General features: G+C 37.0%; 1 protein-coding gene across 13 annotated transcripts in view; it reads left to right on the top strand.

Annotated features, from left to right (window-relative positions):
* The window catches only part of PER2 (period circadian regulator 2), a 52877-nt gene that overhangs the window by 15079 nt on the left and 13114 nt on the right, over positions 1-24684 (top strand). For 6 of the 13 annotated variants that reach the window (XM_075158136.1, XM_075158133.1, XM_075158131.1 and 3 more), the window contains 15 exons: positions 4837-5311; positions 5905-5973; positions 9106-9260; positions 9778-9899; positions 11516-11717; positions 13267-13318; positions 14659-14801; positions 15143-15221; positions 19994-20100; positions 20717-20870; positions 21269-21377; positions 21725-21856; positions 23328-23424; positions 24180-24336; positions 24419-24546. In XM_075158136.1, coding sequence (XP_075014237.1) covers positions 4938-5311; positions 5905-5973; positions 9106-9260; positions 9778-9899; positions 11516-11717; positions 13267-13318; positions 14659-14801; positions 15143-15221; positions 19994-20100; positions 20717-20870; positions 21269-21377; positions 21725-21856; positions 23328-23424; positions 24180-24336; positions 24419-24546 — 2080 coding nt within the window. In that variant the 5' untranslated portion in view covers positions 4837-4937. Of the gene's footprint in view, positions 1-3461; positions 3564-4836; positions 5312-5904; positions 5974-6496; positions 6588-9105; positions 9261-9777; positions 9900-11515; positions 11718-13266; positions 13319-14658; positions 14802-15142; positions 15222-19993; positions 20101-20716; positions 20871-21268; positions 21378-21724; positions 21857-23327; positions 23425-24179; positions 24337-24418; positions 24547-24684 lie in introns of those variants that run through there. The other 7 variants (XM_075158130.1, XM_075158129.1, XM_075158137.1 and 4 more) reach the window with 5 other exon arrangements.

Genomic DNA, 24684 nt, shown 5'->3' with positions numbered 1-24684 from the left:
GCTCCAACAGGTCCATGTCTGTCTTGTGCTGAGGGCTCCAGAGCTGGACGCAGCACTGCAGGTGGGGTCTCGCCAGAGCAGAGTAGAGGGGCAGAATCACCCCCCTCGACCTGCTGGCCACGCTGCTTTTGATGCAGCCCAGGATACGGTTGGCTTTCTGGGCTGCGGGTGCACGTTGTCGGCTCATGTCCCGCTTTTCATCCACCAGTACCCCCAAGTCCTTCTGGGCAAGGCTGCTCTCAATCCCTTCATCCCCCAGCCTGTATTGATACTGGGGGTTGCCCCAACCCAGGTGCAGGACCTTGCACTTGGCCTTGTTGAACCTCATGAGGTTCACATGGGCCCACTTCTCGAGCTTGTCCAGGTCCCTCTGGCGTGTCGACCGCACCACTCAGCTTGGTGTCGTCTGCAAACTTGCTGAGGGTGCACTCGATCCCACTATGTCACTGATGAAGATATTAAACAGTACTGGTCCCAATATGGACCCCTGCGGGACACCACTTGTCACTGATCTCCATCTGGACATTGAGCCGTTGACCACCACCCTCTGGAGGCAACCAATTCCTCGTCCACCAGATGGTCCACCCATCAAATCCATATCTCTCCAGTTTAGAGAGAAGGATGTTGTGGGGGACTGTGTCAAAGGCCTTACAGAGGTCTGGACAGACGACATCTGTAGCCCTTCCCATGTCCACTGATGTAGTCACTCCGTCATAGAAGGCCACCAGGTTGGTCAGGCAGGACTTGCCCTTGGTGAAGCCATGCTGGCTGTCTCGAATCACCTCCCTGTCCTCCATGTGCCTTAGCATAGCTTCCAGGAGGATCTGCTCCATGATCTTCCCAGGCACAGAGGTGAGACTGACTGGCCTGTAGTTCCCCGGGTCTTTCTTTTTCCCCTTTTTTAAAATGGGGGTTATGTTTCCCCTTTTCCAGTCAGTGGGAACTTCCCCGGACTGCCACGACTTCTCAAATATGATGGATAGTGGCTTAGCAACTTCATCTGCCAGTTCCCTCAGGACCCGTGGGTGGATCTGATTCCTTAGATGGTCTTGAACCTGATCATCTCCTTCATTCTCCCAGTCCCTGCCTTTGCCTTCTGCTGCTTGGGCGGTGAGGCTTGAGCACTTGCCGGTGAAGACTGAGGCAAAACTTACTGTGGGCAAAGCTGCAAAAGCTCTGGCATGTTGCTAGTCAGAGACAGAAGTAACACAACTTAAGTGTTTCCTGACACAAGTTTCTGCCAGGTGTCAAGAGGAAGAAAATTCACGTGGTATCTCCTGTAGGCCAGTACCTATTTCTTTTCTGCTGGTGATTCTCTTAATTTGAATTAATTGCTTAAAATAAAAATAATTTAAAAACCCCTGAAATCTTGACTCTCATTGAATGACTCAACTCTTGTTCAAGGAGGCACAGGAAATTCCCCCGAAGTTATTGGACAGCTTTTATATATATATGTGTGTATGTATCTATATAGGGAATGATTCTCTCCTGCCTAAGGAAGCACTATTGAAGTTTGCTACAATTACCTGGCAAAAGCTAGCCTAAGTGTCAGGGAAAGAAGGGAGGAGACGAGGCAATAGATGGTATTTGGAGATAGAAAAAATTACTCATCAGTGGTTTAAGAGCTCAGAATTTCAAACTGTAAGACTCTATATGCTAGCTATGGCACAATTTCATTGACTGTTAAGCTTCCAAAGATTACAGAAAAGATGTTGGGGGAATAATTTTTCAAGGAAAGGTTGTTCCAAAAAAATATTTGCAGACAGCTCTTGAGGCTGAAAATACTACAGCATATGTAATACTTTGGCTTCAGAATTCAAAAGAAGAGGTTTCTCAGCTTGAAAACTGAAATACAAAATGTTTGCATTCAGAGTAGGAAAGCTGTGGTACAATCATTGCTCTTCCCGTAAATAGCACAATTTTCCTGATACGTGCATTACTGTAATATTGGACTAATTATCTTTGGAGAATTTAGGGCTATGCTAAGAGTCTGTCTTCTGGCATATCAATAGTGATTTATATAGTTTTCTTTAAGGGATTTAAGCATAGCAACCCAAAGTGTTTTGGTGGTTTGTGGTTTTGGTTTTTTTTTGGGGGGGAGAGCTTTTTTCCCTACCTCCAATGAAATAATGTAACATAGTTTACTAGCAGATAATGTTGTTTTGGTTATGGCAGTATGTTTTTCTCTTGTATCTAAAGCTCTTTCTAAGTAGTATTTGGTCAGAAAAATAGGAGGAAATTCCTACCTTAGGCACACAATATAGTATGAGGAATGTTCAATCTCACCTTAAATTTCTACACGTCACACCTTCTCTTCAGGTGATGCTGTCGCTGTCTTTTTTCCAAAAGCTTCATTGTAATCATGATGGGGTTAATTTGTGTAATTTTGATGTGCATAAGGCATTTATTTGAAGTGGACAAAATGCTGTAGATGATCTCCAAGGTTACCTTTAACCTTCACAGGGAAGGTAAAAAGCCATCCTGTTGCTAGCTGAGTAGTTTGCTGGAGTACCTTTACTTACTGAATCCTCTATAGAACTTTACAACCTCAGTCTCCTCTGAGAAATAATAGTACAGATGACACAGGAGGAGTGGGTTCGGTGATTTAACCAGACAGATGCTCTTATTTCTGCAATACTTGAAGTAGTGGTAAGAGCATTTCCTGGGTGAGAATAAACGAACACATTTATAAAATGTTCCTTACCTATACAGTAACAGGAGGTTTGTCTCATGTGCTGTCCATATAGGTATTCCCCAGTGCCACCTTCTGTATTCACTCTTCTGAGCCCTTTGACGTTTTCGGTCACTCTCAGACAAAATGAGTCGTGGCTAGCCCTGCGTTGTTAAGCGTGGGCTGTGCTACTGCAGACAGTAGCACAGGTACCACTGACCACTCAGGCTCATTAGGAGCATGGGTGACAAGAGTGGACTATATACAGGGACAGAATTTCATTAAAACATCTGGCTAGGTAAGGCAAATGAAAGTGTGAGCTCTATCTACCAGAGAGATTAAATCAGAGATGAACTGTCTGATCTAGTTAATCATTGGCCACCAGAATATGTGCCATTGTGAAATAATACTAGAGTTTCATCTAAGAGTAAATATTCTTTTACTGCATGTTCTAGTTATGTAATTTTTAAGACAGATGTGGCTTACTTAGTTCAGAAAAAACTGTTAGAGCTACTAAAGTGTAATGTACTGCCTGTATACTACTGTTCAATGCAACGGCGTAACAGGATGTTTATTTAGTCTGGATTAGAGTACCTCAAGTGAATACATGCAGAAGTCGGTATATTTTACTCTCTCCAAAGGGGTTTTTTTTTTATTACTACCTATAATGAAGTACTAGTGAATAATCTTGTAAAGGAGAAAAAATATTTATTTATTTATATTTGTATACCATTACTGATATCTTCAATAAAGGTCCTTAAACTACACTTCCTCTTTCAAACGAAAACAGATATCTTACATATTACTTTGGCCAAACGAGGAGACGAGTAGTATTTTCTTCTGAAAAACTCAAAATAAATGTAAAATGTCTGGAAAAACAGCAATTAGGAGGGTAAGAAAATAGTTTCAATATTTTTTTTTGGGGGGGGGGGGAGTTGAATCATAGTGTGTTTTAAATTAATATCAAGTTAATGTTTTCTGTTACAGGCTTTCTAAAAAAAAAATATATTTATTTATGTGTAAAAGGAAGCTGCTGCAGTTAATATTAGCAAAACTGAGTTGCAGATTTTTTCATTGACACTGTTATTCCAGTCAGAGGTTTATTAGTCAATAATTGTAATCTCGAATATTTTAAAGGAACAAAAAGGAAGGAACAAACATGGTTCTGTTGTTATAAAAACAAGCTTTTTTTTCCCTGATGATGAATTACATTGTTCAGAGAATCTTAGTTCATGGTTTTGCAGTATTGTTGTCTCAATGGGTTTCTGAAATAGACGAGGAAATGAGTCAGATTAAGTATCTTTATTTTATTCATAAAGTTGAACTGCTGTTCACTGTTGGCTTTTCAATATTAGCCGGTTCTTAATTCATTTCTGTATACACTCTGATTTTGAGCCTAGTGCATTAAAATTTGCTTTAAAAGGAGGGATTTTTGTTTTGTTTTAAGCTTACTTTTCTAAACAACACAGAATTCCACACCACCACCCCCAAATTAGTGGTAATCAGTAGATAAAATTATTCTCGGGCTTATTTGTGTCTTAGAATTTTTGTTGTTGATAAATAGGTGGGTTTGTGTACTTAGTTTCCGTGTTCCTACTGTATGTTCAGTCTGCCTACCTACATGGCTCTTGTACAAAGAAAGAAATGAAGAATTGGTCAAAATGGCAGAACTGATCTTAAAAGAAAAAACCAAGACTATGTATTTAAAAACCAACCAAACAAAACCAAACAACCTCCAAACCAAGTAAGGAATCCTCTGATGTTTGAACGGAATCTTTTTGTTTATCAAGGTAAACTGGAAGCCAGGGGAATGGTTTCACTGAAAATAATATTAGCTATTGTCCATATCCAGGCAGTAAAATTGTCAAGTATTAAGTAGTAGAATAGAAAACAACTGAATTTTCAAACTTTTAAGGAGTTTTTCATGTTTATTCCACTTTCTCTTTCTGTGTGGGTTTTTACTAAAAAATAAATACCTTTTCCACCATAAAACATTGTTAGGTTTGCAATTATATTTAACTTAAAACTTTTCACTGTTCAAATGCTGAATATATTAACCATGAATATCACTTATCACTTTTAATTCTATCAGTCAGTGAGAATTCCAGTTTGTCAGCAAAGGCAAACAAGAAAATAATTTTCTTCTTCCTTCCCTTCCTCCTCAGATTTGTGGGTCTGTACTTCCAAACAGAATTTTTACGGAGAGAAAATTCTGAATATGGCTTGATTTGCTCTTGATCTTGGCAGTGTGTCTAATGAGTGTCCCATGGACTCTATCAAGTTCAGAGGGTTCTACTCTAGCACTGAGGAGCAGAACCCTGAGCAGCAACCTGGTATCAGTGAAAACATTTCTTCGTCGTTCTCTTTAAAAGAACAACAGAAAATGAGTGATTATTCTGGACTTGCAAATGACCGTAGCCGGATGATTGCTGAAGATTCAGAAATTCCAACAAAGCCTGAACACTCTCATGAAGTTCTTCAGGAAGATATTGAAATGAGCAGTGGATCCAGTGGAAATGACTTCAGTGGAAATGACACAAATGAAAACTACTCGAGTGGGCATGATTCTCATGGCCATGAATCTGATGAAAATGGGAAAGATTCTGCAATGCTCATCGAATCTTCAGACTGTCATAAAAGGTAGTAGCTAATATTAAATAAATTTCACTTTTATTTTTGTCACTGAAAGCTTTTTCCATTTGAATCTAATTTCTGAATAACAACTATGGTATAAAGCATATCTTCAGATTGAAGCTGAGTGTTCTTTTCCACCAGTTAACTTGTACTCTCATGTGATGTAGATTGTGTAATATATTATAATTTGTAAGGAGAAGGTCTCTAGTGTTCTGCAGGGCCAGCTTAATTTGAATCTTTCTTCTCATCATTGAGTGTTTAATTGGCCTTATTTATGTATTTTCTTGTAAACCAACTTCTATAATTGTATATCAAAAAGTGTCAGTCTGTTTTTATATGTAAGGATGCAACTGTGCTATTTTCATCTTTTAAATAATAGCTTAGTGTACAGAGCAAAGCTATAGTAAGTAGAACCTTCTTAGTCAAATGTGTAACAGCTGTAGTTCCCATTTGTTGTACCAGGCAGAAGCTTTTAAAGGTTTTTTTTTTCCTTCCCCTGGATAGTTAGTCATTAATAGGAAAATGTAAAGCTAAAATGAACTAAAAATTGCTTGTTAGGTTTACTAATATTAACCTCTTTCTGTATTTCCTTATTCTAGTTCAAGCTCAAATGCATTTAGTCTGATGATTGCAAACTCTGAACACAATCAGTCTAGCAGTGGATGCAGGTAAATTAATGTGCCTATATTTTCAGTAATTTGCACGTATGTAATGCTAAATGCTGAAAACTAATTAGTGTTGTGTTTTGGTTTTTTGTTTTGTTTTGGCTAAACCTGGAGGAATACACAAGAAATCTTATCTTTGATTCTCTTCCTGTCCATAATCAGAAGCATGTTCTATTAACCACTTTTTGTTGCTGTTCCATGCAAGTTGTGTGATAACCTTTCAAGTTTTCTTACTTTGTTTTGATTTGGTAGCTTAACTCTGTAGTTTTATTTTTGTGGTTCACTTTGAATATTGCTTCAGCTCTAGTGTTGGGTTTTTTTTGGTGTGTGGTGGGTTTTTTTTTTTTGGAAGCTTTTCTTTAAATTTTCTGCTCTTCAGAATTTAATCTGAAGCCCTTGCCTGGGGATGACCTAGTAGTGTTTTAACATCAGAATTCACCCATTCAGTTGGATGTGTTCTGACGTCCAGCAGTCATATCATCTGCCTCTCCTGTGTTCCATTCGCCAGGATTCAAGCCTCAAGTCTCTCAGGATAAACCAACATCAGCTGCAGGAATCCCTCTGTATGAGCTCTGCTTCTGACCCTGATAGCCTTGAGAAACCTGGTGGCATTGAAGGTTCAAATCTGGACACTTCAGAGTGCCCTACTGTACTTGTTGGGTTTTTTAAAGTCAACTTCTGATTAGGAGACCAAAACCTGATCCTGAGCAGATCAAGGATGTCTAGAAATAGCATACTGGTGTTAAGACCCCTATCTACATGTACCTACCTGAAAGCATTTCTACCTGATGCAGTTCCTAGAAAAGTGGTAAATTAAAATCACCCCTTTGCACCATTCGGTGCTTGATGAACTTACTGTCTGTGTCTGCCTTGCGGGCACCTGGAGATCTTGTTCCATGCTGTATTTTCAAGTAGAAATTCTGTTCTGGAGTTCATTTTGCCTAGTATCAAAGACAGTGTAAACTAAAGACATTTCTTAAACTTTCTTTCCCATTGATTCAGTTTTCTTCACTGCAAGATTTTTGGGGGGTTACTTATTACAGTTTTTCTGATGCCTCTTTATTTCAAATTTCGTTAGTACCTTTCTGCTCAGAAATAAATAGGAATCCAGATGGTACAGTGTTTTCCCCAGGTGTAGGCACAGTGCTAGAGGGTTACAGAGCAGAATCTGATCATCTTCTGGGAATGGGAGACTGAGGATATCTATAAAGAATGATCTTTAAAGAAAAGACTAAAATAGGCTGATAAGTTGTAAGTTTCAAAGACTTTCGTTCAAAGACTACTGGGCTTTGAATTCAATATTGGCACCAACGAGCTACTTAGTTTAATATCTCTGTCTCTTTCTGGTTCACAGTCCACATAAAGCAAAATGGAAAGCTCCTATCTTTATAGAACTTGCTTATTCTGTCCTTTGCAAGTCAAGCCTTCCCTGTGGTTGGCTACTGTGCCTGATGCTACTGATTTTTTGAAAAACATTTTCAGGTTGTATAACTTATTTTCCAAGGAGGCTTGTCTTCTATATTTGCTGCTGCTGCTGTAGGCTAATTTGGAAAGGTTTCTTTTCTTGCAAAAGAGTCTGACCACTCTGATGAAGCATACTCGGAGAGTACAAAACCAGCAGTATGCTCAGTTATTTCATAATCTTTTCCCTCCCTCTTCCTCCCTACTGCCAGCATAGAGGGCTCTTCTGTTAGCAAGGCCCTGTTTGATTGCATCAGTCTAAACTGTCAAGCCATGTTGTAGATGTGATTTTAATATACAGCATGAACATAATGTTTCCCAAGGGAGTACTATACTCTTTTGTCTTATCCCTTGCCATTATTTCTCAGTACAAAATGACCACTGATTAAGTGAATGCTATGTTTCTCATAGTACATGGTGATGTAAGCAAGAACAATGTGTATTTTCTAGTACAAGCCAGCTTTGTTACTTTCCAAGCATTTTTGGTGAAATACACCCAACACTTGTCAGGTGATTGATCTACCTGAAGAACTTTTCAAACTTCCCCAAAAAAATGTTCAGAAATCCTCTTGAAAATTACTTGGAAGCTGAAGCCACTTTTTTGAGCACTTCAGACTGGGCAGTGCAGTTGCCAAGACTATTGTTTCTACAGTGGTTCTAAGGGTAACTTCTTAGAGACTACCAGCCATGACAATCAGGTGGTAAGAGAAGGCATTCCTTTTGATGGGAAGAAATTTATTTTTAGGAAGGTTTAAGAAAAGCTCTAGAATCCTCTTGATTGTTGTGACTGATTAGCTTTTAAAATCTACTCCAATGAGAAAGACAAAATGATTTTTCATTTTAACTGCTTCCTACCCACCTGCCATTCATCTTTGTCATCCTCCCCCTCCTCTCCCTTACCTCCTTTTCTCTTCCTTTTTGATTTTGTCAGCAGCTCTTAATAATGGGGAGAGATATCAGGAACTGCAAAGGAAGGCGATAATTTTCTGACGTTGGCACTGATGGTCTCTGTAGTTTGACCTTCTACACTGAGACAGCACTTCTGAACATGCACCTGAGAAATGTGAATGCAATTTCTCTCTCCAGCCTCCTCTGATTCTTCACCCTACATATTTAGTCAAGTTTCCTTATCTTATTTAATGTATTGCCATGCTTAACTGGGATACATTGTTCCAAGGATTTCTCCATTTGTTTTGTTAACTTGACGCTCTCCCACTGCCATTCCCTTTTCAGGGACCTTTCTTATGAGAACCTGCTCGAACAGGAGGTGAAGATTTGAATGGACCTCCTGCTTCTCTCCTTTGAAGTCCATGAACATTTCTATGAGTTTGAATTTGAAAGGAACTAAGGAAAATACCACTAAAAAGGGAGGAGGGAGGCTGTGGCAAAAAAAAAAGTTCTCTGGTGCTTGGCTATATGTGCTATTGCACATACAGAGTACATTTTACAATAAGACTTCAGGTGGTGGTAAATCTTTCATTTTAAATGATTCTAGCTAATTTAAGAATTATTTTAAGTTCTGAATGTTGATACTAAGTATTGGAAAAGTTAATGTGGCTAGCTGTACAAATTCAGGTACATGACAAGTGTCAGAGTATATTTGGGCTTCTATGAGGATGGTGTGTCACTTCAAGCATTCAAGTGACATTTTATTTTTTGTATTTAATCTTACAGTAGTGAGCAGTCCACTAAAGCCAAAACACAAAAGGAATTGCTGAAAACATTACAAGAGCTGAAAGCTCACCTTCCTTCTGAAAAGAGAATTAAAGGCAAATCTAGTGTCCTAACGACGTTGAAATACGCTCTTAAAAGCATTAAACAAGTTAAAGGTAATCAAGTATGATACTACCTAGATAATGCTAACCTGGGTAAAATTGAACATTTAAAATAGGAATTTAAATGTGGTTGTCTGTGGAAAGCCAAATTTATTATGTTTGAAATCCTCTCTAAACAGATGTTTTCATCGTGTTCCCATTTGTTGGCTCTGTTAACTTGTGTTCCTTTGGGAGTTAAAGCAGCTTGCTAGACGCTTGATATTTTACTGATATTTGTTGAGTTAGAAAATTAATTTGAAAACAATTTACAATTTCATACTATTTGAACTGTCAAGCAGACCAAAATATATGATCACACACATATGAGTATATTAAGATGGGTAAATTTATTTGGGTTATTGATGAGGAAGCTCTACCGAGGAAAAACTAATTTGGAGTAGTACCTAGATTTTCCAACTGTCCATTCTATGCTTATGCCAAAAAAGATTTTGTCCATTTACTGCTTCCAGGCTGGATGTTTATTGATGAGATTTTTAATTCTGAATATAAGTTGTTTAATGTTCTCATGTAGCCAATGAGGAGTATTACCAATTGTTGATGATTAACGAATCCCAGCCTGCTGGACTCAATGTGTCGTCTTACACAGTTGAAGAAGTTGAGACCATAACCTCAGAATACATCATGAAAAATGCGGTGAGTATGGTGGCCCAAGTCTACAATGTGTGTTGAAAACGTTTTCTAGAACTGGAATTCTCAGGCATGCTTTCTTTTTGCAAGGTAAGAGTTGGTATCTAGGACAATAAGCTGAAAAAGCTGGCTTTTGCCTTCCAGGGGATGTTGAGTAGAAACTCTGAGCCTTCGCAGGCTTTGCCAATAGCACCTTGATCTAAGCTTTTTTCTGTCAGTTAGGTGGGAAATAAGTAGTCTAAACTCCTTGGTCCTCTGAATTGTAACCTCGTGCTTAGAGACAATAGCGTGACATATCTCAACATGCATGTGATACAGTGCACTGTGAGACATCATCAGTTTTCATTTTAAAACACCTGCTAAAGTTGGAGAGTAACTCTTTCCAAATTTTAGTCAAGGCACACTATGAATCATTTCAGCTTATCCTTGTCAGTAGGGGTTATTTGATGTTTCACCAGTTCTTTGTGTTAATGTGACTGAAAAGTGATGGAAGTGTTGGAATCGTTCTTTGCTGTGTCCTCTTCTGTGGTATTTGTCTATTCTTTGCAACTGGTGTAGGCTTACTGTGTGATCCAGTGATACTGTGTCGTCTTGTCTAGATAAGAACAGCTATGACGATCAACGTAGTTTTTAGCAGTAAAATGATAGTCTGGATGATTTTTTTTTTATTATTTATTTTCCACATTCCCAGTGTTTTAGGGGTATATTATGGAGTCTTCAAAAAATAATTGCATCTAAACTTATTAGACTACCTTCCACTATTTTTTTTCCTGAAGCCTCTGCCTGAATGTATGAAGTTCTGAAACGAATAAAATAATGGCATGATGGGGGATGTTCCCTAGCTTGAAGTAGGTGGGTTTTGTTGTATCTATGAATAGTAAGGGTTGCCCACAAGGTAAAATAAATAGGAAGTCTAGAGTACAACTGAGAACTTCAGCCAAATATCATAAACATTGTTCAATTGATCTGAAGCATCTGAGTTTGTGAAACCGGTGTTCTGACGACAGCTCTTAAGTTTGTGTATAGTGTTAGTGGATAGAGCACTAAAGGTTATGACGCAGGAAACTATTCTGTGTCAAGAAGAAAAACAATGTGAAATGATACAAGTGGAGTGTGTGTATGGCTGTGTGGGACTTTTTTCCCACCTGTCTACTTATTATTTTACCAAGTGGTTTAGAGCACTTCTTTTCATTTTGCAGTGGATGGACAAGCTAACATAAACAGCCTTTCACAAAATAGTTGAATTTCATAAATGCAAAATATGCCTGTAACAAGCACAAGGAAAATGTGCAGTTTTATAGCTGGAAGCGATTTAATTCTTAATTTGTAAATTCATTCTGCATCGTAAAATTTTAGGCAATGATATTTAGGGCTTGTAATCTGGTAAGATGCTAGTGTGTTGTTCTTATTGCATAGTTCAAGAAGTGTACTGTCTGTGTCTACTTCATAAGCAGATTAATTTTATTTTATTGCTTCCCAAACAGATGCAGTTTAACACTATTTCCTTAATTTTTATTTTGAACTTATTAATGCTTTTATATCCTAAGTGTTTTTCTAAGAAATATATGTTGGATTGAAGAGTGTTTTAAACTGTCTAGATAATTTGAGATTTTTGTTTTTAGGATATGTTTGCTGTAGCTGTTTCTTTGATTACTGGGAAAATTTTGTACATCTCTGATCAAGCTGCTTCTATTCTCCGCTGTAAGAGGGGTTATTTTAAAAATGCCAAATTTGTGGAGTTCTTGGCACCTCAGGATGTCAGTGTGTTCTATACTTCTACTACCCCATACAGATTACCATCATGGAATATTTGCAATAGAGCTGGTGAGTAGTCTCAACAGCAGATATTTCTCTGACCTTCTTTCAGTCATGCAAATGCAAATACTTGAACTGTTTTTTAATATTCTTCCATCCTTCTCCATCACTTTTTGAGGGTATAACACAGATGAACGTCTCTTAACAATACTAGATGCATAGCACACTTCTATAAATAAGCAAGGCTTGTCTGTTGGCTAAAAGTCTTCTGAATGTCATTGTTTATTGGTTCTTGTGCCCCCAAATGATGAATGAAAACAAAGTAGGTATTCATGCTGAATAGTGGGTTTGTTTTCCACTTCTACTAGAAATCAAAAGACCGCAGTTTTTCTTTAAAATTTCTTTTCTTCAGATATAAAAGGGGATAATATTCTGCCTCCTTCCTTTTAAAATGGTTATGATTTGAATACTGGACACCTTGATTACAGTGTAGAAAGATGTCCTTCAGCTGCCATCACTGTGCATTCACCAAGTGTAATCATATCTCTATTCTTTTAGCCTTAGAAAAATGATGTTAGGCATGCTAATGGTGAAGGATCACATGTCTTAGGGCACTTAATATTTGTTTGTGGGAGGATTGTTTTACTAGTGTACCTACAGCTGTTAGGAATTGAGAAATAGCTGCCAACTATTTTAACCAAACACTTGAAATTTAAGGTTTGCTCTAAATGTTTGAAATTCCAATCTCATTGTATACTATGTCTATTAAGTTAAATCAGAGTGTGAAACATATTTAATCTGAAAAAACAGTTAGCAATAAATACATACTAAGTAATGCATACATAAAGCAGGTCGGAAGGGACCTTGTGAGGTCCTTAGTCTAACCTCTGGCTCAAAATAGGGTCAATGGTGAGTTCTGACCATGTGATCCTAATTACAGGTATTACTCAGTTATGCTATTTTTTTTTTCTGAAACATTTTCTGTAGTTTTATTATGTTTGTGTATAGCTTCAAATTTCAAAAATGCAGTAAGTGGAACTATGCACACTATCCCATGTATCAGCTGCCATAGAATATAATATCCAAAAGTACTGAGGCCTTTGAAAGACTAGAGCTTGTCTTGAAAATCACACTGTGGCTGCTCTGGAAAAGGAGGGAAGTAGGCTTAAATGGTGAGAGGAAGCCTTCATGAAAGATACTTTTTTTTGGAGGGAGGGGTGGTAAGTGGATTTGATGATCTAGCTGTCCTAGTGCCTTTCTAGGAAAAAGGTCAAAGTTTGGATCCCAGATAATCAAACATTTTGGGTCAACATTATAAAGTACAGTGGAAAAGCTGATAAGAGTAAACAGCTCAAACTGGAGAACTGTTTAGATATGTTTTTGGCAAAAGGCTTAATAAGCAAGCAGCTGTGATTCACATGCCAGCCTCAGAATCTGAGTGGTATTCAGATTTAGTTGCTTGTGAAGTACATTGTTTAGCAAATATGTGCGGAGACTTCAGGGAACATGAGCTTTTTAAAGAAATCAGCCTTTATCACTTAAGGAAAAATTCTTGTTTTAAATATCATAATCTCGTAGTAATTTGTAACTTGTTATGAAATATGTTTACTATTTCTAGAGTCTTCCACACAGGATTGCATGGAAGAGAAATCTTTTTTCTGTCGCATCAGGTAAGACAACAATATTATAAAGCTTAGTGATAAATTATGAAACCATACATTATGGAAGTATTTGGCTTTTATAAGAACCATCTGGCATGTAAATTTCTTACTTTTCATAATGTCAACATAAGGCAAAACTTATGCATGTTCTTTAGTTGATTAACTCCTAGAAGCTACAGAGAAAACTGCAAAGTGATTTCAGGAAGTTGCATCTTAGAAGTTATCGGTGCGAATATTGACCTTTGCACCACAAAGGAAGCTGATATGGTATCTCCTACTTCTATGGAAAATCTTCAGTTCATGTTAATTGAACTGCTCCATTCAGCACCTGCTACAGAGTCTCTTTCGTTCTAGAAGACTAATGTCTAATCTTAAATTTATCTCAAGTGTCCTGTAGAGAAAGATACATAGGGTAACTTGACTTGTCTCTTTTGCAGTTACTAGATGACACAGTTCCTTTTGGTTTTGCTTTTCTTCCTTCTTTTCCTGCACCCACTCCCTTTGGTTGGTTTTGTTTAGGAAATGCTGGCAACTTATACTGTGTTTCTTGTGCAATTTGATTCCTTGCTGCTTATTGCCTCTCTGGTAGCATTTCCAAAAACAAAAATTGTGGATCCTATTACTTAATTACTTCTGGAGTAAATAAATACTTATCATTAAGGTATGAGTAAACTTTAAACAAATTAGAGACAGTGCACTGCTCCAGAGCATTGGATTGGATGTACTGTAAAAGTACTGCTGGTGTTATTGCAGACTTTTTTTGTCCAACTAACATTGGTTCCAAAAGCTTTAGTTTTATAAAGTTGTGCTGTAATAAACTTGTTACAACTGAAATTTTTTTTTTTTGGTGACTGTGTAAATGGTTGTTATTTTTATTACTATGCTTTGGATTCTTATTAAGTAAACAACTGTTATTATAGGTAAGAATTTCTGAGTCTTCGTTCTTTTTGAATTGGGGTAAATATTGAGTAAAAGAAAGTCTTTATGTTAACTGAGGGTATATAGCAGTCTTCATAAAATACAACTATAAAATCATCCCTCTGAAGGGTATAATGTCACACATCAAGATTATTGGATCAACAATATAACTTAATCTATCGTAGGAGGTGGGGGTTTTCTTTTTTCCATCAAATTTCCATTTAAAGCAATTGTGGATCTTTGTATTTCAGGCAGTAGAGAGGACAACGTATTCTTTATTTCAGTTGGTATGCAAAGGATGCCATCAGAACTAGCTTCTTTTCTACCAAAAAAAAAAAAACCAAGAATGAGGAAATTACAATAGATAAATTAAAACTTTCTTTAACATAAGAATTAATCTATTGAAATAATTAACTCTGTTTAATTATTAGTGCAGGAAAGGAGCGTGAAAATGAGATTTGCTATCACCCATTTCGGATGACTCCTTACCTTATCAAAGTGCAAGATCCGGAAATAGCAGAGGACCAGCTTTGCTGTGTGTTGCTTGCAGAAAAAGTACATTCTGGTTATGAAGGTAATCTTCTGAATGCACAAAGACTAGTTTGGTTTCCTGAAAGTAAGAACTGTTATACGCTCTGCTACAGGAATTTCCATGCGGTGTAGCACAACTGAATTTCAGCCTGAGAAAGCCAACTATATGAGTTACTGTCAGTGATCTCAAGTTTTGTTAAAGTGAAAGATAATTGGTTCTGTTCTCTGCCCTTGCTGAGAGGCTGTGAGCTATCAAGCTGCTTTCCTATATGCTCTTAGACAGGCTTTTAGACTTGACTCAGTATTTAACAGAAACATGTAGCTTGAAGTATTTTATGTATGCAAAAAAACCCACTTGTTAATCTGCTTTTATTTTTCTCTCAGCACCCAGAATTCCTCCTGACAAAAGAATTTTTACAACTACACACACACCGACCTGTTTGTTCCAGGATGTAGATGAAAGGTAACTTATAAAAAATATTCTTTTTTCAATTTACTGATAAGCGAGCTATCCAGTATCTTTACAGGTATTTTTAGGATTTAGTTAAGATGTCTGTGTGAGGTTAAAAAGTCATATGACTACTGAAGAGTGTTTAACCCAAGAAAAGTACATCCCCCAATTTTCACTAAGCATGAAAACACATTACACTGTGGTATTTAAGTGGAAAACTATTTGCATGCTAACGACTTGTTCTTCTATTTTCCTTCCATCTGGGGCAAATCTGGACATAAATACAATGAGTGAAACCCGCAACCTGTGCTAACAGTGATTACCTGTATGAGACTTTTAGTTTTTACTTTTTTTAAAACCAGCAATGTGCTGCTGTTACTTTCTGCTGACCCAGTTATAACTAGGGGTGTGTCTTTTAAATGCAACATTAGATTGTAAAAAAAACAAAAACAAAAACCAAAAAAATTTCTGTGTTCTCAGTTCAAACTACAGATCTCATAGTTCTTGCTGTTGTTGTCTGTATACAAAACCTGCTCATATTCTACTGGCTGAAGACTTCACATTGTTTTGACAACCATGGAAGCTGATTAGAGCAAGTATTCACATTTCAGAGTAGAACCAAGTATGCCACCTGTGATCTTAGGGCATACACAGAGGCTCAGGAGTTAAGGTGTAAACCGAGCTTTCCTTTAGTCTTCTGGATTGTTTTTGCCTGGGGCCTTTCAAAGGATGTTTAGGTGACAGAAATGTGAGGTTTATGAAAAGAAGGGAAGGTACTCCCTCGGAGTTAGGGGTGTACTGTGTTAGTGTAGGCTGAGGAGGAGACAATAATCTCAACAACCTTTTAAGGACAGGGATGAATTATGGAATATCGTAATGTTTTGAAGGCCTCACTTGACAAGAGAATCCACGTGTTCCTGAGTTGAAAACACAGGCTACTTTTTCCTTTCTTTCTCTTCCGCTTCCCTTGTTTTACATGATATTTCTTCATGATGGTTTCTGATGTGCTATATGTGGGATTTTATTTTGATTTTAGTGAAAGCTAAGTTGGCTGCAATAGTAGCATCTGACTTCTGAGATTCTCCCCTCTTCTTGTTTTTAAGCATTCTAAGAATGCTAGAATTTTCTTTGTAGGTCTAGGTGGGGAGGATGTCTGCAGACAGAGTAGCCGTATAATGAACAATTTTGGATTTCTGTGGTATCTTTTGGGTGGGAATCTTCTTGTTTCTGAAGAAATATGCTGCTGTTGGCAAAATCTTAATTGCAGCAGAAAAGAGAGGGATTGGGGGAAAGGAGGTTTTTGGGAAGTTTTGGCTAGGCTGCAGTCAATAAGATAAAAAACCTACTGTTTGACTTTTGAGACAATTTATCCGCAGAGAGCTCAGGCATATCAGTATTACTGCAGTGCACGTGTTTTTTATTAAATGAGAATTGTGAAAGGTAGCTATTGGAGATTACTATAGAAGAAGACAATGGCTGATCAGTGAGGGTAAATTTGGACTTTAAGGTACAGCTATTTTTGGCTAACTTGTGCAGATATTTTGGCTCTGTGTGAAGAGTTCCTACAGGATAGAAGACAATGTAATGCTGACAAACTGGTTTTCCATGGTATGATTTATACGATCTCTCTAAACACTTAAGTTGACAAAAGAACTACTTAGTCCAGTATAGTTCTGTCCTCTTCATGGATTTTTCTCCCTCCCTCATTCCCACACATGCTCCAAGACAACTGCAACTTTACAGGGTGGGTTTATCTTTTCAAATAGGCTAATGGCACAATGTAAAGCTTCTCCTCCTCCATGCACCCCCATTTATTTCCAGTACTCACCTAACAGAAATGGCAAGTTTACTGAATGGAGAGCTTTGGCTTGGGTGGAGTGAGTACAGTAAATCCCTTCTCTATGGCTACTATGGGAGCTTCTTTCCTGTTAGTCTGGTGTTACCACTTATTCTCAAATACCATTTTTGAACACTCACAGTGAGGATTGGTTACATCTTGGTCTGATATTAGGACTTTGCTTCATTTATTTCTGTTCTTGCAATCTGTGTGGTTGATTTTGCCTTTAATTATTTAACTCCTGAGAGCATTGACAGCCAGATAAATGTTTACCAAGATACGCCTATGCACTTTATTACTCTTAAGCTCTCCAGGGTTAGGTGGAATGCACAAAACAATAGATTCTTAGGGGAAGCAGAGTCTGATATTTAAAAATATATAACTGAACACCTGCTGCCGAGTGAGAATTGTTCACAATATAATGCTGAAACTGTTGCCTGACTTGCATAAAATAAAGTTAATTCTGTAATCGGTATGTGTTCATGGGTTGGAAAAATGCTTGTTTGTCCTAACTCTGCAAGTGGGTCTCTGCACAGAGTGTGTTAAGTAAAAAGAAATATTTTCCTGAAATAGATCATTCCTGTATATATTTGTCTTTGAAATGTATTTGATACTTGATGTGTGTGATGGGTGTAAGGAGTTCTGTGTAGTTCACAGTGGAGTGATCTTAGTAAATGAATTTAAAGCAGTTTCCTATTTAACTTGCAATAAGGATATAAACAGACTTCTTATTCATGTTGTTTTGACACTTTAAATGTCATTCTATAAAACACAAACTAAACTTGCTGCCTCTCATCATCAGCCATTCTTATGCCATATGTGCATTTGCATTCATAAAATGAGTTTATTAACTTAAACTCTGAATTATTTTGAGTTACTCATTATGAGGAAGCATAATGATGCTGAGTTACTATCTACTAGAGGCAGTACATTAAGTATTCTCAAATACAGCATTATATGATCACAGAAATGCTGATTGGAAGGAGCTGCTCTCTGTTCCATCCTTTTGCTTGAAATGAAACAGTTGCCCAGTTCTAGGTTAGGTCAGCTGTGATCTTGTCTCAATAATGCCTGAAACCCCCTAAGGACAGAGATTACACAATCTGTATGGGAAACTGTTCCTGTGTTGCACTACTCACTTTGTTAAAAAACTTTTCCTAGCATCCAGCATAAGCTTTCCAGACTGTAGTCTGGGGCCCTTGCCCATAGTTTTATTGTCTGGCACCACCAAGAAAATTTAACTCCATCTTTGTAACTCCTCTTTCCAGTAGTTGTGGGAAGCTCCTGGATCATCCCTTAGCCTCCTCTTCATCAGAACAGGCGAGCCCAGCTTAATCTCTATTTATCGGACATATATTCTAGATTCCTGACTCTTCCAGTGATCTTCATATCAGTATAAAAATGCATAGTTTTTTTGGTTGGTTTTTGTTTTTTTGGGGGGTTTTGTGTTGTTTGTTTGTTTGTTTTTTGCATAGAAGTGACTGAATTTCCATCTTTCTTTATAACTAGGTTAATAAATAACAGTTTAAAATTTTGTCCCTTTTAGGGTAGGTGTTCTGTCGCAGCACAAGTTAATGTAGAGTTTGCCAGGCTTTCATAAAGCAGGTGTCAAAGAATAGGAACAGTGCGAACAAAAACTTGTGTTTTCTTCTACTTCTTACGATGTTATTTGATGAAGTCCTACCTGAAGTCATTCAGAGTTGATTGGTATTTTAAACTCCTCTAGTAGCATAACTTTTCTTATGTGCTTTGAACTTTGCAGCATTTTTAAATGTCAATATGTCAAAATGATATGATTTGGTATGAGTTTCATGCCAGTTTCAGCTTTGTAAAGTTGTTGCTTTAGATCATCCAGCAGCTTTTAAGACTCATTTTTTAACTAGTTGCTTCAGTAATAAGGCTATCCTCATTTTCCCCTGAATATCTCAGCCTCTTTTCCAGAAGGGTATGTTTTGGGGAACTGATCTAATTCCAGTGGGTTATTGGAAGTGCAATGTTGAAGGCATTTGTCCCATAATGCTCTTGAGTTCCAACACAACACAGATCCTGTGTCTGTGGTGTACTGCGGCCAAGTTCTTCATGAAAGCTATTCAGATACCTGAGTATCTTTCCGGGCCTTTGTGTGGAAATGGGGCTGGGGGGAAGGTATACAGCGCTTTGAGTTTACGAGATGACTTGTTGGCATCTGGCAACTTCTTAAACATATATTGAGTAGTATTGACTTAATGCGTTATTTTTTTTTTCCAAAGCATGTTTTTGGCGGTTAGCTTTCAGGGTAAGGTGCAAACTGACATTTGTGAACTTTCACTCTTTCTCCTTAATATGAATGCTTTAAGTGATAAATGAAAATTATTTCATCGCATAAATAAGTCGTTCACATCATTAGAAGTGGTCATTGATAATGTGCAGGAATTCGGTAACATTACTTTTAATTCTCTATTTTAATTAGTAAGCTTGCTTCCTTGTAGCTCCTTTATGAGTTGAACTCTTAACCTGCCTGTGAGAAAGTTTTCTTGAGTCCTAGTCAACTACCCTGTTGCTAATTCATCTATAGTAATCCTGTGATCCTTGGCTTGCAGCCCATAGATAGGGGTACTATTTACCTTCATGAGAGTTTTACAAGATTGAACTTTATTAATGCGCTTTTAAAATTAGGGTAAGTATTTATCCTCTAGAGCTAGGCAGCATAGAAAAGACAAAACTGCTGTAGCAGAAGCCTTGATTTGGTCTGATCATGTTGTTTTGTAAAGTTACCAAAACAACCCAACCACCCACAAACAAAACAGAGTACTACTGCTGTTAAGTTGGCACTGCCATTTCCCCAAATTTAAACTTAAAATTATTCATTCTCTTTATAGGAAAAAGAGCAAAGAAAACTTAAAATTGAAACATTTTAAAGATTAAATATACATTTATTCCACTTTTTTGTTTGTTTTTCTTTCTCCAGAGCAGTACCTCTGTTGGGATACCTACCTCAGGACTTAGTAGGAACACCAGTCTTGGTGCATCTTCACCCAAATGACAGACCCTTGATGCTAGCAATTCACAAAAAAAGTATGTAATCTCTTACTATGGCAGAATTTTTTTTTCTGAAGGTTAATAATAATGACTACAAAGACCTCAGCAAGTAGGAGGTGAAAATTAATTGTGACTGTGAATTTTTCTGCAAGTAAATACTGAATCCTTTCCTCTACAACTTGATTCTTAATGCAAATAGATGAAAATGAGAAATCACTCAATTTCGTGTTTGATATGAAGCATATGTCTGCTGTAAACAAATTGACTGTAAATGAATATTTCATACATAAAGAAAATTTTCCTGAGAATGCAATGATGGAAGTTGTCATACCTTAAATGGTAGTCTTTTTTATTTAATAGAGAAGAAAATAAGAGCTATTCTGGCAATGTTAATTTGTTCAACTTTGAAAATGTAAAGCTGTTTCTTCAGTCATCTTTAGCTTGTTGTGTTCTGAAAGTGATTTTCTTGATGTAGTCCAGTAAATTATGAAGGTCTGCTGGTACCCCAGCATTTCTAAATGTATAGACGTATCTGGTATTTGTTCCTTCAAATATCATCTTCCTCCTTTGCAATTCATTGTAAAATCCTGAATCATTAAGCAGAATTGTGCAAATATTAATCTGAAATTTCTTTTGGAATCGTTCATCACAGTACTTCAGTATGGAGGACAGCCTTTTGACTATTCACCAATCAGGTTTTGCACTAGAAATGGAGATTATATAACCATGGACACTAGCTGGTCCAGTTTCATCAACCCTTGGAGTCGAAAAGTTTCATTTATTATTGGAAGACACAAAGTTAGGACGTAAGTCAATAAACTGTTGGGACTTGAAGAAATTTTTTTTTATTATTTATTTTCCCTCCCCGTGGGTTTACATAGTGATCCTTAAGAAAGACGTAAGGGATTTTGGGGAGCGGGAAATCACACATACAAATGTAAAAAGGAAGCAATTTGTAACTGCTTTAAAAAGAAATTTGAAGTCCTTCAAATTCTGCCAATGCTGTCAAGAGTTGCTTCAGAAGAGGGAAGTCATGCTCAAAGTGGGAAAGAATATGTATTTTATCAGATTCAAAGGTTGTAGATGCAATAGAATAAGCATCAGATTCTGTTTACTATATATAGATGGTAAATTGAAGTTGTGGTCTCTCTGTGATTGAACTACTTGCATTTGTAATGAGCTAAGATATGTTTGGTTTATGCAGGGGTCCCTTAAATGAAGATGTCTTTGCTGCTCCCAACTATACAGAGGATAGAATCCTTCATCCCAGTGTTCAGGAAATCACTGAGCAAATATATCGGCTATTATTGCAGGTACAGCATGTGCTTTAACGTTAGCTTTTTCATTTCCCACTGAAGAAAGGGCATTTATCTTTGTGTGATGTTTTGTTTAGCTGTCTGCTACTGTACTGGAATTTCTGGCTACAATCCTGGAAATTACTTACACTCATGATTACCAGACAAGACTTCCTGAAGTATGTTAAAGCTCCATTTGGTGTTTTAAGGATTTCATGCAGCTATGGAGTCCTCACAAAAAAAACCCCCAAAACTAAAATAAAGCCTTTTTTCCTCACATGGAATTACTGGTAACAATTTCAGTTTTGTTTAAAGCTGGTGTGCTGAGATATGTCTATATGTATGTATTTTGTTGTTGTTAACAGCCTGTACACAACAGTGGATCCAGTGGCTATGGAAGTCTAGGTAGCAATGGTTCACATGAGCACTTAATGAGTGTGGCATCCTCCAGCGACAGCACAGGAAATAATAATGAAGACGCTCATAAGGATAAACCAGTAGGTTTGGTTTTTCTTATTCAAGTATGTGGCACAAAAAAAAACTAGTAAAAGTGGGGTTTTTTTACTTTTAGCATAACTCTTTCAAATTAGGGATGGAAGGAAGTATAATGAAAAAGTCATCTTTCTTTTTTTGTTTAACATGGAAAAAACCTTTCTGTCCGGGGGAATAAACATTTCTGGTGTAGATGAAGTCTCAGGGTACTGAAGCACAGTTATAGACGTGAAAGTCGGTGTATATAAAGAATTTAAACCTATACAGTGTGTTAATTTATTCTAATGTCCGTTATATGTTATATGCTGTGCTTCTGGGAAAACCAGTTGGATATTTGAAAGCAGTTTCTTTTGGGAGGGGAAAGTCTGTAATTACTGTTTTCCCAAATGAAACTAAGAAAATAAAATGCAGTAATAGCTTGACCTTGATCACTTTTTATCTTGCAAAAATACACTATTTAATATGGAATGAAATGGAATAGAATAAAATAAAAATTTTTTTGAGCTTAAAATTTAACTTTACAGTAGATTGGGCCATTGCTACATCTAGTTGATAGTGAGATGTAACTTTTTTAATTCCATTAGTCTGGACAAAACTGCAGCATTAAATTTGTGCCTGTGCTTAACAGAACTATTCCATAGGCAAAGTAAATCAGACAGAGTAATGTACTGAATGCAGTCAAAGGAACTGGGCCTTTTAACATCTCTAGTCATTTTGGCTTTCCTGTTGTTCTTCCCAAATTTGTTGTAGCTCAGAGTTGTGTTTAATTTGAAAGCCAAAATTTTCCCTTACTTAGTTATATTGCTTATAGGCTAATTCTCCCAAATCTGATTTCTGCTTCTGTGATTAGGCATGGCAGACTGCTGCTCTTGCCAAGGTGGTCACTTCTCTGGCTTTCAGTCCTTAAACACTAGTGGCTTAAGCAGATGAAGTCTCTGGATTTTTTTGTTTAGCAGATAACTTACTACATTTCAGAGCTATGCAGAAAAGTAATGTTTAAGGAGATCTTGGTTTTGAGGGAAATAGATACCTATCTTTCCTTCACTATTTCCACAGATAGTGAAGACTGTTATGGTATAGTTCTATAACATCCTGTCAGTGCTTGGTAAAACTTCTAACACAAAAAGTTCTCAGTCTTAGCAGCAATATATTGTTTACCAAGTGATACTGTGGTTTTTTTTTTCCAAAGTCGTCTTTGTAATGTATCTTTATATTTTCCTATCCAAGTCATTCAACCATATTAAACAAAATACAGACTAATTGTGTGAAAAACCACACTTTGAATTTCTTCTCTTTCCAATTCCCCAAATTCTGCTGCTGCACAATAAAATTCTATACATCAGGATTTCTCCTGTGATCAGACTAACTGTAAGATAGCAATTAACTAAGGTTAGATTTAGTCTACTGAGGAATCACTATGCATGACGTTTTATATCAGAATTTTGTAGTAACTCTTTTTTAATGACCTGTTTTCAGGAGGTTTGTCAAGATGCCCGTAAGGTCAAAAATAAAGGACAGCGTATTTTCGCTGACAATAAAGCAAAACTGGAATGTAAGAGAGAGCCTTTCGCAGGTAAGATGTTAGTAAGTTAATTAAGTATTAGTCTATTGTGCTGGTGCCTTGTATAATATGACAGTAGAATTTTTTTTCTAGTTTAGTTCTAATCAATGCATAAAGACAGCATTTTTATCAATTAAAATTATATTGTCCTGTGTCTCTCCACTGTGTTCAGGAAAATACTGTGTTCAGCTATGTCTGAATTGGTAATGGTATAACACACAGTTAAGGCATGTCCTAAAGCTGTTGTTTTGAAGTACCTTAATTGTAGCTTATGTTTTCATACAAGTGAAACATCTTTTCTGTTAGGTGGAGGAAAATGTTATGGATGTTGTCTTTCCCGTTTGCACTGTAACCTCAGGAATTTTTAAGTCGATAAATGAAAGTCTTACTAATGAGATTTCAATTCTGCATACATTAATAGGTTATTCTTCTAATAATTTGTTATAACTTATGGGCACTAGAGTTGTCCTCATACTGAGTATGTTTCAACTCTAATGATATCTATTCTCTTATAGCCATAATATCTATTCCCTTTTGGATCCATACACATCAACCTAACTAAACTTCACACCTCTAAAAATCCTGAGGACAGGAAAATATTTACACAATATTCATCTATTAGTGCACAGACCTCTTACTTGCTGTACAGTGGTTAACTTGTGACCTGTTAAGAAATATCTATAAATGAGAACTTTTACTGTTGCTTTTAGGGGAATTTGCAAGGATTTAATGCCATAATTGCATAACAGCAGTATCTCTTTTCACAGAAAAACAAAATGGTCCTGGTGGTCAGGTGAAAGATGTAGTGGGAAAGGATACTGCAGTAACAGCTGCTCCTAAAAATGTGACTACTGAAGAGTTGGCTTGGAAAGAACAACCCGTATATTCTTATCAACAGATTAGCTGTTTGGACAGTGTCATTAGGTAAGCAACCAGTGTGTAAATTACTTTTGACATCTAGACTTAAGACTTGCATATCTAATATTGTTAAATCATTGTATTTTAGGTACTTGGAGAGTTGTAATGTGCCTGGTACAGCAAAAAGAAAATGTGAACCTTCATCAAGTGTTGCATCACTGAATTCTGGAGTTCATGAACAAAAACCAGCTGATAATGCTATACAGCCCTTGGGAGGTATCTGTACCTTACAGCTTTTTCTTGATTGACTTTTTGCTAGCAACCAGTTGGATGTTGCTTCTTTGCAGAATAATAACAAGTGTAGCTTAGGCATGACCTCATAGCTGTTTTCTCAGTGTTAGATGTTGGTGATCT

This window comes from Calonectris borealis, chromosome 9 (assembly GCF_964195595.1).
Source record: "Calonectris borealis chromosome 9, bCalBor7.hap1.2, whole genome shotgun sequence".
Taxonomy (NCBI): domain Eukaryota; kingdom Metazoa; phylum Chordata; class Aves; order Procellariiformes; family Procellariidae; genus Calonectris; species Calonectris borealis.
The sequence above is the reverse complement of the archived record's forward strand: the minus strand, read 5'-3'. Positions and strand labels throughout refer to the sequence as shown.